This window comes from Engraulis encrasicolus, chromosome 9 (assembly GCF_034702125.1).
Source record: "Engraulis encrasicolus isolate BLACKSEA-1 chromosome 9, IST_EnEncr_1.0, whole genome shotgun sequence".
In the NCBI taxonomy this organism is placed as follows: domain Eukaryota; kingdom Metazoa; phylum Chordata; class Actinopteri; order Clupeiformes; family Engraulidae; genus Engraulis; species Engraulis encrasicolus.
Window position 1 is genome coordinate 45182505 of NC_085865.1, and position 15357 is coordinate 45197861.

Sequence of the window (15357 nt, forward strand, 5' to 3'; positions counted from 1 at the left end):
CGCTTCCAGAGATAGATTGTGCATAATCCTCTATTGTTAATGTTGTGATTGATAAATCAACTTTCTGATGTGTTGCTAGAGTAACAGACTCGTGCAAGATGCAGTGGCTTAACAACGTTACAGTAGATCCTCTCTGGCTCTCAGCCAATGCAAAAAAGCAAGATGGTTCTTGCACATCAGCTTACCTAATGTGCACAAGCACCAAATCATATACCAGAGAGCCTGGTGGTTACACTTGTGAAAAGAGTAAAGGGAATAAATTGCTCTGGCAAGTTCGAGAGTAGCCAGTTTTCTCCACGTGTGGGCTATCAGCCAAAAGGTTACAAAATAGTAAGCCTATACAAGGGGACCTAAACCTCAGAAACCCTGTCTGACTTTTGGAGATAAGAACGCTGTGTGCAGAGGGTAGCAGTGAGAGAATGTGTGGACTTGTCTTATCGCAGGCTTTACTGCCGGCTAGCGATACTTTATGAACTCAGTTCACAGGCATTTATCCCGATTCTCCGACCAAACTAAGATACAGTGCCTTGAAAATCTTAAGCCCATGAGCCGATAAGAACACCTGTTTGCTCACTTTGACATATATAGAACCATTTCCGCGCAAACATCCACCACCACCCGTGCTGAAAGGCGCCCAGTGTCTGCCATGCTCATTGCTCACACCCCACCACTTGCCTTAATGCTATAAGCTTGCATTACGTGGGTAGCATGTGAAAACACAAACACGTACGTACAACCAGACCCTTTTGGCATGTGGTAATTTGTTCCATCGTACTGCATGGCATGCGCTGGATGAGGTTAACACTTAGCGAGCCTCAGTGTGCTTTTTCCAGTAGTAGGCAATGTTCACGAGGGACTGCGACCGTCTCTGTGGCCAGTGGCCACTGACTGGTGTGCTACCCGATATCCCAGACAGCCGGGCCTGGTGTAAAGGGCAATCCGCAGCAATCAGCACGCTGCAAAGGTCAATCAAATTAGCCAAGCAAAGTCAAAAGACACAGTGGAGACAGTGGACTGGGCCTGTTAGGCACCAGTAGTAGCCATTCGCAGGAGATATGAGGTGCAGTACGGTGGTGACAGGCAGACAGATCTTTATGAACCATGCTAGCTAGCACAGGCCCCACGGTTATGCTCATAAATAGCTGCCCAATGACAGGTCCTTCCTGGGTGACAGTGCATGAGAGAGCATCTATTGCATCAGCAGAGGCCAGATCAGTATTGGCTGTCTCTGGCTGTGAATACCATTGTCTATTGGTCCAGTAGGTCTATAAAATGCTTCAAATAATATGGTGTTGATCCATTCAGCAAGCTTATAAAATAACTGCTGCAGTTGGACATCAAATAATATGGTGTTGATCCATTCAGCAAGCTTATAAAATAACTGCTGCAGTTGGACATCAGAAGCGGACTTTGCCTTGACAACTGTACAGATGTGTGTCAAATGAGTGGTGGGTGAGGCGTGCTTTTGGGGTTGGATCCCATATTTCATTGTACTCTTTCGTCATTTCATTAGCACAGTTAATATTTTATGCTGCTCAGTTATCCCACCTGTCTGGGAACTGCAGACAGAGATGAGATTTTTTTTTCTAGTTCAGACTGTGATGTAGGCCTATGTGATTAGCATCAGATCCAAGCTGCTTCTGCTGATTTGTTTTCTGATATACTCCTACATAAATGTTGTTCCAGTTCAACCTTACCTTGCTTTGGTAGTTCTTCTGTGGGAAGTGTCTGAATACTTACAAAAACGCAACATAAATAAAATGTTTTATCATTATTATTGCAGTCAGTGGCTCCTGCTGTCGCTGTGTTTACAGTAGAAGCCATCAGACAATGTTGTGAGCTGATACCATGGATCCAGCATGCCACTGACAATTCCTCTACAGAGTTCCTATCTTTTCAGTAATGCACATGTGGTGAAGAGAAATGTAGACTGCAAGTTCTGACCCAAGGACAAACTAAAAAAAGACAAGCATCTCCATATCTCCAGATCCACATTATGTAAGGGTTAACGTTCGGCGAGAAGGTCGCTACCGTGGAATAGCAGCACGACAGAGAGAATCTTTAGACCCCGACGCGGAGCGGAGGGGTCTTGTTCTCTCTGAAGTGCTGCTATTCCACAAAGCGACCGACTCGCCGAAAGTTAACCCGCTTATTATATGGATATACTTAAAAGATTCACACATGGCGGGGACATTTCTTTAGGCCTATTTAATGTTAAGATTGTTGCTGCGCAAAACAAAACAGTGCCGTTGTGGAACACCGCTAGCTAACAGCTAGGTAGCCAGGACAACAGGTGTAGTCTATCACAGCAGCTGATTAGAGTCTTGTTGAAAAGTCGCTTTAGCAGTGAAAAGTCTTGTTGCCATTGACAGCGGTCTGTTATAGACCAACCCGTCCGTTATCGAAAAATAACAGACGTTCGAACGTTGGGGAGCCCCGTTGAAATGAATGGAGCATTCGACCGATGACGTCACAACCATATAATAAACATGGATAACACACCAATATGAAATAGGGGAGAAGCTGGACTGACTAAGACAGTAGCAGACAGCTCTTCATTACACATAGCAGTCTTCTTCCCCTACCACCTCGTACACAACTTGGAGGGGGGAAATCTCTGCTGAGGAAAGGCTGAAGAGGTTCATAGAGACTTAAACCCAAGTCAGCCGAGTCGGGCCTCAGGAAGCTTTACTCGCTGCTGTACACAACACTGAGCACACTTGACACCGCTTTACACACCATCCTGAGAGAGAGAGAGAGAGAGAGAGAGAGAGAGAGAGAGAGAGAGAGAGAGAGACCTATGAAACATTGCCATGGTAATCCTAATTCCGTGTTACTCCACAGAGTGCCAAACACACGCACACACACACGCACACAACTGGGAAAGTTCCTGAGGAATGCGAGACGGGCTTGTAAAGAAAGAGAAATCCCCATCACCATTGACTGCAGCAATGCCGGCCAGCAGGACAGACCGGTTCTGCTGTAATTCAGTCACATGTCTGTGTGTGTGCGTAATTGTGTGTGAATGGGCTTATGTGACAGCGTGTGTGTGTGTGTGTGTGAGAGAGAGAGAGAGAGAGAGAGAGAGAGAGAGAGAGAGAGAGAGAGAGAGAGAGAGAGAGAGAGAGAGAGAGAGAGAGAGAGAGAGAGAGAGAGAGAGAGAGAGAGAGAGAAAGCAGAGAATCACTGCTGCTTTCCCCTGCAGTCTTGAGAAACATCAGGTTTTTTTGGTTCAGTAATATTTTCTGCTCAATTGTGCACTCGTACCAAAAACCCCCGGGTCCAAGAGAGGGGACATGACCCTCTGGATAGGAGATCAATGTAAATATTTCCCCCATAAATATTTTCCCCCGTAAATATTTTTTTCCTCTCTCTCCCTCACCCTCTCCATGTATCCCTCTCTATAACATTCTCTCTCTTTCGATACATCCGCCCATCTATCCCCCTCTCCCTCTCCCTCTCCCTCTCCCTCTCCCTATCCCTCTCCCTCTCCCTCTCCCTCTCCCTCTCCCTATCCCTCTCTGCATGGCATGGCGTGGTTTATGTATTGACATTGTGCTGCTTTCCAAGTCTGCATTCTTTTTCCTGTGGGCTCCTCTGATTAGGCCTTATCGACGGGCAGCACAAGGCAAACACGGCAGCATCGCCACAGATAAGGATCATCCCACACCCAACGCAGCGCAGAGCAGCACGGCACAGGGGGAAGTAGATTTGCATTCCCTACCCGTCTTTCGAGAAGCACAGGCACAGTCAGCAACCAAATATTCCTGGGCCTGCCTACTGTGAGCACTGCAAACAGCATTTAGGAGAGACAAGCATATTAGTAATCAATGCATTCTCTCACGATCTGTTGAGGGGTACACTCTCATGGTCAGCCACCAAATATTCCTGGTCTCTCGCCTGCTGTGTGTGCATCTCAAACAGTATTTAGAAGAGACAAGCATGTTAGTACCGGTAATCAATGCATTTCCTCCCCATCTTTTGAGAGGGATACTCTCACCAAACATTCTTGGGTCTGCCTACTTGACAAGCACACAGCATTTAGGGAGAAGACAAAATAACCTATGTAAAGCATGTTTTCAAATCAATGCATACTTTCGGGAAGCACAAACAGTCAGTCACCAAATATTCCTGGGCCTGCCTGAACGACATCCTTACTGAACAAAAACACAGCATTTAGGACAGAAAAATATATTAAAATATTCCTGTGCCTGCCTACAACACGTACTGTACAAGCACATAGCATTAGCAGGCATATTTTATGAAATAGTGCATGCTTTCTATATGTGGACCTTGCTGTGGGAAATAGGGTTGAGATGTCAGCACTTAAGAAAAGATATGTGAGAAGCGGGTGTGGCTTTCAAACTTAAAGAATACCTAAAAGGTCTTTGTCCATACGTGGTATACAAAAAAACATGGAGCTCCGCTTAACAGTGTTTTAAAAATATGTAGCCTACATGGACAATATGGTTAACTTCCCTATGATGCTGCTATAGCTAATGGTAGTGAATAAACAAAGCTAAAAACATCTAAGTTAGGCCTACATCGTGATGGCTAGCCAAAGCAGAGAGAGAGAGAGGGAAGCAGTGGAGGAGACACGAAATGAGAACAAGAAACATGACACGTGTGTTTGTATGTGACTGTGTGTGTGAGAGTGCACGCGTGTGCGTGCGTGTGTGTGTGTGTGTGAGTGTGTAAGAAGTGTACGTGTCTGTTACAACATGCAATACTCTCTCGCATCACACGTCTCACATCACACCCTTTGTTTGCCGATACCCATCACCTGCAGACATAATAACTGAGACCACAACAGCCAAAACATCTTCATAACAAACCCAACAGCACTGCGGATCTGGCACAGGTGTCTGTTGACAATAAAATGACAGCTCACACATTGTCTATAACACAATGCTGGTGTGTGGTGGGCGTTTTGAGGGATCCAAGGCTAATCCAACAAACTTGTTTCTTATCCAGTGTTGTTGGGAGGCAGATTTACGGCTACCATGACTTTTATCCTGCTGCCCTCCACATCTGAAGCAAACTAGCCTCAACATAAAATACAAGCGCCTCAGGCTTCACCTGGCCTACTTCATGACTAGTGTCTGGTCACTGGTGTTCATTTGGCGCCCTTGTTGAAATGTTGAAAGGCACGTTCATATATAGCCTGATTATCATCGACTTTCAAATCTCTTCAAGACTTGGTCTGACCAAGAGCATAACAATTAACATTTCCCAAACGGCATGGTTGACCCGCCTCCCTTGGTTTGCTAATGGCTGTTTGCTTCCCAACAAAGTGTGAGGAGTTCCCTATTTTTTTTGGGAACTCAGAAAGTACCTGCATTGCTCTTGACCGGACTAGTTGCAACGCTGAAGGTGTTGCGTCACTAGGGGGCCATGGCTTGGCTAGTTCATATACTGCTTGCAAGGCAGGGCAGGTCTCAGGCGCACCTGGATATGCTGGATACGTGATGAACACACGAGCTGTGTACTGCCTTCGAATAACATTAGTAAATTTACTACATTAATATGTGCACCCTTCCCAAAAACACAACACTGCATATACAGTACATTGCATTCATGATCTGATGATGCAAGCGTTTCCTACAAAACATTTGTTGAACAAAGTGGTTAATGGGGTTAGCCAGTGTCATACATTTGTGACTTATCTTACTGGAAAGGCTATGTTGTGCCATTTAATAGGGAATGTGGTGTGACCCACCCCCCACCCCATTTGCATTTGCAATACAAAAACTTCATCTTTTCAGGGGACTTTCAGGGTGGTAAGCATTTGTTGTTAAGGTGGCCGCCTTAGCTGCTAAAGTCCTCGGGGGGAATACCCTGGATGTAGGCTATACTGAACACCAACAAACGATGTGTCCACCACCTGCAACCAGGGCAGACTAGCAGACTAGCTAGCCCAGCTCCAGCTGTCTTCTCCAGGGAGGTGATCCATCACTGCTCTGGCCAGGACTACTACTTCACACCAGATGTCAGCAAGCTATCCAGATGCACATGCATCCAATCAATCATCAGGAACAATCACCATGGGCCCCGGCACATAAAAATGTCCCCAGCATGTAAATACACGACCTGGCTGGCTGGCACAGTTCAGGCAACGTTCAAGTACCGTACCGTTCGTGACATGCCTGGAGCTATAGTCAGTTTGATATTATATTATATTGATATAGTAAGTAAATATGCGCCGTATATCTGTCCTAAAGGCCCTTTTCATTTGTTTACATTCACACACAAATACTGCATCAACAGGTTTGAACACTAAAAGCACTGTTTATATGGTGTAGGGTAGTGAATAGTAAGAGGACTGATCACAGACTCCATACCTCCATAAAACTGACTTCCAGGCCTGCTTACTGCATGGCTGCCTGCGGATAGTATTAATCCTTCTCAGTAAAGTGCAGCGCATTTAATCTAGATCAAAGTGCTCCTCCTACCAAAGTATTACCTGCAAAAACCCTGTCAATGAGTTGCTGCTCACCGAGTATTTATCTCCAGCACTTTCAACAACTGGTTCTGTGAAACACCCTTCATCTGATACCCTCTAGGCCACCCCCTCTAAACTATTGATAAGGGTGCGCTCACTCTCGGCCTCTCTGTCTTTAACAAGATAAACACAGAGCTTTAAAACAGGGCTTTAAAACCTATTTATTCTGCAGCCAGCTGTGGCATGACAGGCAGCCAGTGTATGCTGAAGGTCACCGGAATTATGCAATCCCACCTCAGGAGGCTGTCTGCTGGGGGTGTCATTAAACAGTAATGAATCAATCCCAACGCCGCCACTGTCCACAGCGCAGCACAGCACAGTGCAGAGCCAGAGCAGGGGATGAGGTGGGGTGGAGATGGGGTTGGGGAGGGGAGGAGAAATGACACAGAGCTGCACTGGTTATCTACACTACAGGCCAGCATTCTAGCTGAGGATGACACACAGTTTGGCACACTGAGTGTTGTAACAACTCACAGCATGACACACAGACACACACACACACACACACACACACACACACACACACACACACACACACACACACACACACACACATACACACGCCCCTACTCATTTCACCGTCCTGTCACTGAAGCCATCCTGGCCTCTTACGTAAGTGCAAAACAACCTGCAGCCACCAGAGAGGGTATCATGATGATCCACCCGCCGTGTTGCTGCTGTTGCTGCTACTGCTGCTGGCACCATGCGCTGGCCTGGCTCAGTCGGCCCGCTCTCTCTCCCTCTCTGGTTATTTTTGGGGTCATGGGACAAGATCACACGTTGTGGATATGAATCAGACCTGGGCTCCCACGGCTATTTTCAACCCGTCGTCGGTCACTGGATCCCAGCCCTTGCGTCAGCCTGCCTGCCTGGCTGGCCGGCCCTGTGTCTGCTTGCCTTTCCAGTGATGCGAGCTGATCTGAGGCCGCCCAAACACACTGTAGTGTTGACTCAAGAAGTCAAGAGGTTGGACTGCGATTCACACACAGTGGCTCAGTCACAGGGCAAGTATGTTTGGAAGGAGGGGAGGAAGGTGGATTTCAGCCCAGTCATGAGATACTTGATAACAGTGACACACAGCTGGCTCAAGCAAGCTGCCTGGGACACAGGCACATCACTGAAAAGACAGCGCGCAGTAATAACAGGAGGATGACTTTAATGGCATCACGCAGGCTATTGCTGTGCCAAAGCACTGTCTGTGCGTAGGCCTACATATCTGAGAATCTGACAGCAAGGCTCAGGCTGTTACCTGCGTAAGCTATTAAGGCTACAGGGCAAACCCGTGCCGACCTGCATTACTGAGGTGTTGAAAGTGGGTGTGGTGCTCTGAAAACACACACGTCTGATTTTGGAACAAATGATAAGCAATAATGGCAGACCTGCCGCAGACACACAGAAGAAAGAAAGGCAATCTAAAAAGACTCACAACTAATCATCATTGATATCGATGTGCAGAGTGACGTAGAGTTGTCAGTCATGAACTACACGTTAAACCAGAGGAACTGGATCGGTCTATTGTGCAAATGGGACGTGAGACGTGCCCAGAAATGATGCAGTCCAATTTGGGCACAGTTCAGCATCATGGACTGAGAGCAAGGTACATATTAAAGACAAAAACAACCAGAGTTATCCTCCATAAATCTAGCAGGTAGAGACAGAAGGATTAAAGAGCTAGCTTATCTCACACGTATGTGAAGAATGTCGATGTATGCTATGACAGGCAGCGACTCACAGACAGGCACCCAAAATCAACTTACCCAGTGTTTTGACAGCGATCTGCCTAGTTAGCGGTGGTGGGAGGTTGATGCAAACCAAATCCACATCCTGGTGCAGTAGCACGTCGTCAATCCGGTTGGTGTAAAAGGGCACATCCATCTCCTTGGCTAGCTCCTCAGCTTCCTCTTGCGTGCGGCCCCACAGAGCTTTCACCGAGAAGCCCTCATTTTTCAGCAGGGGGATGATCACCCTCGCGGTCAGGCTGGTGCCGAACACACCGACCCCGGGCAGCATGGCTCGCCTTTGAATGCCGTCTTCACAGCTTAATAACTCCGGGCTTCGGCGCTACTACCATCGCAGCCTCGTAGTGCAGTAACAACGCGGCAAAAACGCGCAGAAAAGGACAGCGGCTGTCTCACATCAGGTGGCCATCCACCTGCGCAAAACGACCCGCTGTCTCGCATCGTACCCGATCGGCTAACCTCGTCATGGGAATCGGCCTAGGCACCACCCACCCCCTAAAATACACTGTTGAAATTTAGAGCCTTCTAATATCGCTAAAGCCGATGCACCATCTCATCACAGTTTCTTCTAAGCTATGCAACGCAGCCTGTGGTGCTCTCTGTACAATACACGTCGCTCCCTCGCTGCCGTTAGCCCGCTTCTTTCAATAAACCACCACCAAGAATCCAACAAATCTGTCCATTTTAAGAATACTTAAAATTGGTATCCATCCGCTAAAACTAACCTTAGCGGGTCCATGGTTTTCTTAGCAAAGAGCCGGGGTAGATCCGATGTAAAATGCTACTTGTTATTGATGGTGCAGCCCCGTTGTGCCGTGCTCTGTGCGCGCTATACGTCACTCTCGCCGTCCAGCCCTCCCCGTTTTTAACCCTCTCGTGTCTGGAACCTAATGTCAGTGAGCACATGCAATTCTGGAATGTGCACACAAAGGACATTTATGAAGCTTATGTTATGACTTCATAATATTCGTAATCCCTGTTTGTGCTCAAATTCTATTGTCGTTAATACACTATACAAATTCAATTTCTTTGTAGTATGTTGTTTTTATTTATGGATATATATTACTTATTTACATTACTTTAAGGTTTGCTGAAATATAAAGCCTCATGTTGTCGTAGAAGTATTAACCTATACCTCCATTAGTCACTCACTTTATTTGTTCTGTGTGCTAGTGGTGCCACATTGGCAATGTGACCAAAAGGTCAAAGGTCAGATTGACTGCTGATAGGCCACAGTGGGGTCAAACGCCATCCAACCAACACTGCAGTTGATGTTGTATCTGTGAAGCACTGCAGTCCCACTTAGGATGTGTACAACTAAAGGGTATGTGTTCTGAACATGTGAGAGGTTTTACACACCATTGTGTATTAATGTGATAGTATTAGTAGGCTACCCCCATTTCCCCCATCCCAAATAGGCTTCAAAATATAACCTGTCATACATTGTAATAGAGACAGATATTTGTGAAAGACATGAGTGATACTATTTGAGATGAAGTCAGGGCCACTCTGGGATTGTTGTCGACTGCGGTTCACTGCAAAGGCCCCCTGACTATCTGCCCTGTTTACCTGGCTAAGGCCAACGGGCCAATAAATATTAATAATTGACTCCTCACTTCGATCCTAACCCTGGTCTGACCTGTGTAGTTCATTCACACATTGTTTTCTTTAGATTTTGCAAACTTTACACACACAGAACAAATACAGCAAAATCAGACATGTCACACATATTTGTGAAATTTGTGGAATGTGACATTTCATTTGATACACATATGCCCTTTGCATGCCTGTCTAGCTTTGCATTTAAGAGGTACGATTGGCGCGGCAGGATTTAGTCCTGTGCCAATCCACATTCGCCTGCAGTCTACATGCTTTTATTGTCTTCCATATACGTGTAAATCCCAAGATGTCTCAAAAGCACTGAGCCCTGGAAGTGTGTGTGCGGTACCTGATATTCATTTCAGCATTTGAGTGAACCCTAACTGCTATTCCATAACATGTCTGATAAAAATGGAAATATTCAACGGATGAATCAGCTAATCAAAGCTCTCTCAGACACCTGTTTTAATTCTGGATGGAACAAAAAGGGAGAATTTGAATTCCCGAGCATGACGAGCAAGCTCCCACAAATTCCTGGGAATGAGTCAATGAGTGCAGGCAATGTCACCTTTCACTATTCATTCAGTCAACACAGCAGCTTTATTTTACATTACACTACATTTAGCTGTAATTTCTTTTCCAATAAATTTTCTTGACCTTCTTTTCATATTTTATTTTTATTATTAGTAGTAGTAGTAGTATTTATTATCCTACACAGTGACAAATGGCAGGGCAAGGACAAGGGCAGTCATGGGTGAGCGGTTAGGGCGTCAGACTTGCATCCGAGAGGTTGCCGGTTCGACTCCCAACCCGCCAGGTTGGTGGGGCGAGTAATCAACCAGTGCTCTCCCCCATCCTCCTCCATGACTGAGGTACCCTGAGCATGGTACCGTCCCACTGCACTGCTCCCCATGGGGCGCCACTGAGGGCTGCCCCCTTGCACGGGTGAGGCATAAATGCAATTTTGTTGTGTGCAGTGTTCACTTGTGTGCTGTGGAGTGCTGTGTCACAATGACAATGGGAGTTGGAGTTTCCCAATGGGCTTTCTTTCTTCAAATAAAAATCTTGAATCTGGAATCTTGAATCATTTTAAATCCAAAGCATCTACAGATATTTTGGAGCAATGTGGGATTGAGTGCCTTGCTCAAGAGCAAGCCATGGATGGAGGGGTAGGTAGAGTTAAAAGTGAGATTCGAACCTGCAACCCTCTGATCTCAATTCCATATGACGTCCCCAGCCATTAGGCCGCGGCTGCCCCATTTCCTGACACAAAAGGGATGTGGTGCTCTAATCAGAAAGACCCAACTTTAGAAAGGTTTACTAGTGTGGTCACTATTAGTCAGTAATACATACCTAATGACTGTGTGTGTCAGGGCCGTAACCAGACATTTTCAAATATCAGGGTCAAATACTGTACAGCATACTGTTCATTTCTTCAGTCAAACTCTTCAGTTGGCTTTCATTCCTCACTGCCCAGAGGATGCGCACCAGAGTGTTTGATGAGAACACTTACCTTGCAATGTGTATCCATGACTCGTGCACTGACTGTTGTGAGGCTAATATTCTGATAATAGTTGGAATATTTCAACTCATTTCAATATATCAATATATCAATATGGGCTGTGTTTGAGGTAAATAAATGGAAATATAGGGTGCCATATAATGACGGAATTCATCCTTATTGATCATTGATCAATAAGGATGAATTGATCATAGATCGATTTTCATCATAGATACATTTTACATTTCTGAAAAAATAAATACACAGTACATGACCTCTGTGTCCTCTATGGTAGTTACAGCCATGGTGTAAGTGTAAGTGTCTAGTGTTAAGAAAATCAAGAGTTTTTTGGGTTCTTATTATGATTAGTGGCTAACATGTGGACTAGATTAAGGCCACATTGTGTTACTAAAAAATCATTTGGTTTGCAGACAGTACAACTTGAACTGACTCACAATGAGATGTCACCATGACATGCAATGTGCAGTGTATACCCTGTGAAATACAATGCCCTCAATGTATAGTGTACCTAATGTATACTCTAAGTAAGGTAAGTAATGTAATCTCTCTCTGTTATTGTTTGTCCTTTTAATGGTGTGTATTCTGTTGTGATTAAAGGTTGTCCTTTATTTGCAGAGCATGGATTTACACAACCTTTCTGTTTCTCTGACTGTTATTCACAATTCTGCAGCTCCTCTCTCTCACCCCAGTCAGTGCCAATAGTGCCATCTACTGGTTCACAATTTAACAACAGTTGAAGTAAACACCGCCCTCTTCAAAAATAGCATGGAGCAATTGAGCATCCTGTCCATTTGTTGGAGACTATTATTTAGTAAACATTCATGAAAAGATCAAATTTAGCAATAGGCAGCACAGTTTCAATGATCAGCATAGAAGCAATACCAACTCTGACCACCATCCTACACAGTGCACCTTTAATGAGGTCTACTACTTATTTTTGGAAAGCCCGCCAGGATGGTAGACAGTTGAAAACAAGCTGGTCCGCTTCAGAAAGACTCGGCTAGAGGTGGAGCACTCAAATCCTTTTTATTGCTATTTTATCGCATTTGTGTTGGAATCTCCGACCTGTATGTAATCATTGGTTGGAATTCAATTAATGGATGGAACGTCATACATTAAGGTGCTAAATTTGGAAGTGGTGCAGAGCTGCAGATGCATGAAAGACATTGTAACATGTACTGTTCATGTGCTGTTCTTATAATATGTGACCCCCCACCACGAAACCAGGCATAAGTCGCGCAGCCGCGTTCAGAGCTACAGCCAAATTTAGTCAGGGAAGCGATTTTCTATGTGTTTTGACATCTTGGAAGAAAACGGTGCCTTAACACTTATATTTTCAATTTCCATGGTCATTACATTCAAATTCGGTCAATAAAGATGTTTATTATGTCAATTATGTCAGCGTGATCAAAAGTTCAGGCTTCACTGAGCAAAGAGAAAGCCGAAATGGGCCACTTTTCCCCGACCGAAACAACCTCCGATCTGTTGCGGATCATCCAAGTGTTTGGTACGAGGAGAAAGCTAATGAAATGCCCTGTCCAATCACGTAGGTCAAATGGCGATATTATTTTGTAGTTCTTTTAAAATAGCCAATCAAAAGAGTAAACCAAACCCTCTTGTTGCTATGCCTGTCAAGATCAAGCTCCGTGATTGGTCAAACGCCCACCGCGTGCTCTACGGGCATGCGCAGTTCTCTCACTTACATCCGCAACAAACCAAGCATGGTCAGTGTTATTGCAAGTTTGATTAATGTTTCGTCTCGTAAATAGCCGTATTTACTCCTCATTTTTGGACAACAATGACAAGGACAAAGGCGACTGGGAGTCTGATGATGACTGGGATGCCTTTGATGATGAAAAAGACGATCGAGTGCACGAACTGGGAACAGATTCAGCAGTGGAGAAGACCAATGCGATTTTTACCGCGGACGTATCTCCCAATTCTGGCTATGAAAAGACCAATAATCTTTGGTAAGTTAGTGTGCAACTTAGTTACATAGCAGAGGACACTTTCTGTTTCTTGATTTTTACGTTTTAACCCTCCGGATTTCATCTGCATGACATGTATGTGTGGGTATAGTGGAGCTCTAGAAAAACGTCTCAGTGCATGCCTTTAGTGATTACATACTCCTCGTTTTGAAATGGGCTAAACTTAAAATAATACTGAGAGTATATGCAACTATTCTACCTGTAGTTAACTGGAATGGTATTTTTTACATACTATTCCTATTATTTTATTCCAGCATCAGCAAGGAAAGACTAACAGGCTTACTGAAATGGCACTCCAATGGGACAGGACAGGAGGGAGAAAGAGATCCCTTCAGCTAGACAACATCAAAGGAGAGGTGACATTCATCCAACAACAAGGTTCACAAAATGCCCTAGTGCTCACTGGACATGTCCCTGGATTTAAACGTGATGATCTGCAGCCCCTGCCTTCAGTTCACACTGCCACCAAGGTCAACCAAAGCTACAAAGATGTTCTTCTTGGGACAGGTAATTAACATTCTCTTTTAAATATTGTGGTCATCTAACCTATTTGTAATATGGGTGTCATAGTTGGCTGGTAGCCATTCTTTTAATGAATTTCATGTTTATGCTGCAGCTGTCATATTTCAATGCTTTTAAGGTTAATATCTTGATTTACAATGGGCGGCGATTGTTAAAATTCTACTCCATATAATGAGCTATATCGATTTATATTTAAATAATTAATTTCAGTTGAGCTGGAAAAGAGAAAAAAATGTAGCTGTCTTAGGGTATAACTATTTTTGTTTTGAAAACTTTTTTTCTGTCAATTCATTATTTTTGTTATTTTTCATAGAGAAGAACTATTGGACCATCAAGCACCAACAAGAGTGGAGACTTGAAGAAAGCGACGCATATCTGAATCTTACACTGACTCTGAGAGTGCCCATAGACAGGTTGTGGGCGTGGAGATGAACTTTTAAATCTGTAAATATGTGGCAAGTACACAAGAGAATACGTGAGTAATGTGTGTGTGTGTGTGTGTGTGTGTGTGTGTGTGTGTGTGTGTGTGCGCGCGCGCGCGCGCGCGTGCATGCGTGTGCATGTGTGTATGTGTTTATGCTAAATGCATTTAATTTAATGCTATATTGACCTAAATGTTCATGTCCTTGATGCACTGTATGTTGTGTTTTTTTAAGCTTTGGCAGCATTGATACTTCCAAGCATGCCAATAAAGCACATTTGAATTTGAATATGCAAGTTAAATTGTCTTTTTTAGTTCTTTTAGGGTTGCCATTGGTAAGCGGTAGGGCAGTCATGGGTAAGCGGTTAGGGCATCAGACTGTATCCCAAAGGTTGCCGGTTCGACTCGTGACCCGCCAGGTTGGTGTGGGAGTAATTAAGCAGTGCTCTCCCCATAATCCTCCAAGACTAAGGTACCCTGAGTATGGTTCCGTCCTGCCGCACTGCTCCCTTTGGGGCGCCATTGGGGGCTGCCCCCTTTTGAGGCATAAATGCAATTTCATTGTGCGCAGTGTGCACTTGTGTGCTGTGGAGTGCTGTGTCACAATGACAAAGGTAGTAGGAGTTTCCCAGTTGGGCTTTCACTTTCTTTAAGGCATAACATGAAGACAAATACAGTATGAGAGCATGAATTGGTGATATAAGATGATCATATTTCAGGTGGATGATTTCCCCGAAATTCCATTTGGATGGAAAAGTCAGTTTCCGTTTAAATAATAGGTTAAAGTTCTTTGATTTAAACAAAACTTCTGTGACATGTCCGTCATAGTGTCATTAATCATCTGTGAAAATTTCATGTCAATCGGATGATAATTAATATGCGTTGCTAAGGACTTTATACCTATAAAATAGTCCAAAACTTTGACGGCCGATTTCTCGAAAAGGCGTTTCGCGAAATATGTCCAAACTCCAAAAGTAAAATTTCCGTAACTTTGGTTCTACTTATGATAGAAACATAATTTTTTCACCATAATAAACCTTGGGTTCTGCTCTATCAATCCACAT

General features: G+C 44.5%; 1 protein-coding gene and 1 long non-coding RNA gene across 2 annotated transcripts in view; one reads left to right on the top strand and one right to left on the bottom strand.

Annotated features, from left to right (window-relative positions):
• Positions 1 to 9038, bottom strand: part of gfod1 (glucose-fructose oxidoreductase domain containing 1) — a 60269-nt gene extending 51231 nt beyond the window's left edge. Inside the window, exon 1 of the mRNA XM_063207227.1 lies at positions 8260 to 9038. Coding sequence (XP_063063297.1) covers positions 8260 to 8512 — 253 coding nt within the window. The 5' untranslated portion in view covers positions 8513 to 9038. The remainder of the gene's footprint in view (positions 1 to 8259) is intronic.
• Positions 9039 to 13712: 4674 nt separating this feature from the next.
• On the top strand, positions 13713 to 14582 carry LOC134455172 (uncharacterized). Its single transcript, XR_010036052.1, has 2 exons — positions 13713 to 13857; positions 14186 to 14582. It is a non-coding gene; the product is annotated as an uncharacterized LOC134455172 (long non-coding RNA).
• The last annotated feature ends 775 nt before the right edge of the window (positions 14583 to 15357 follow it).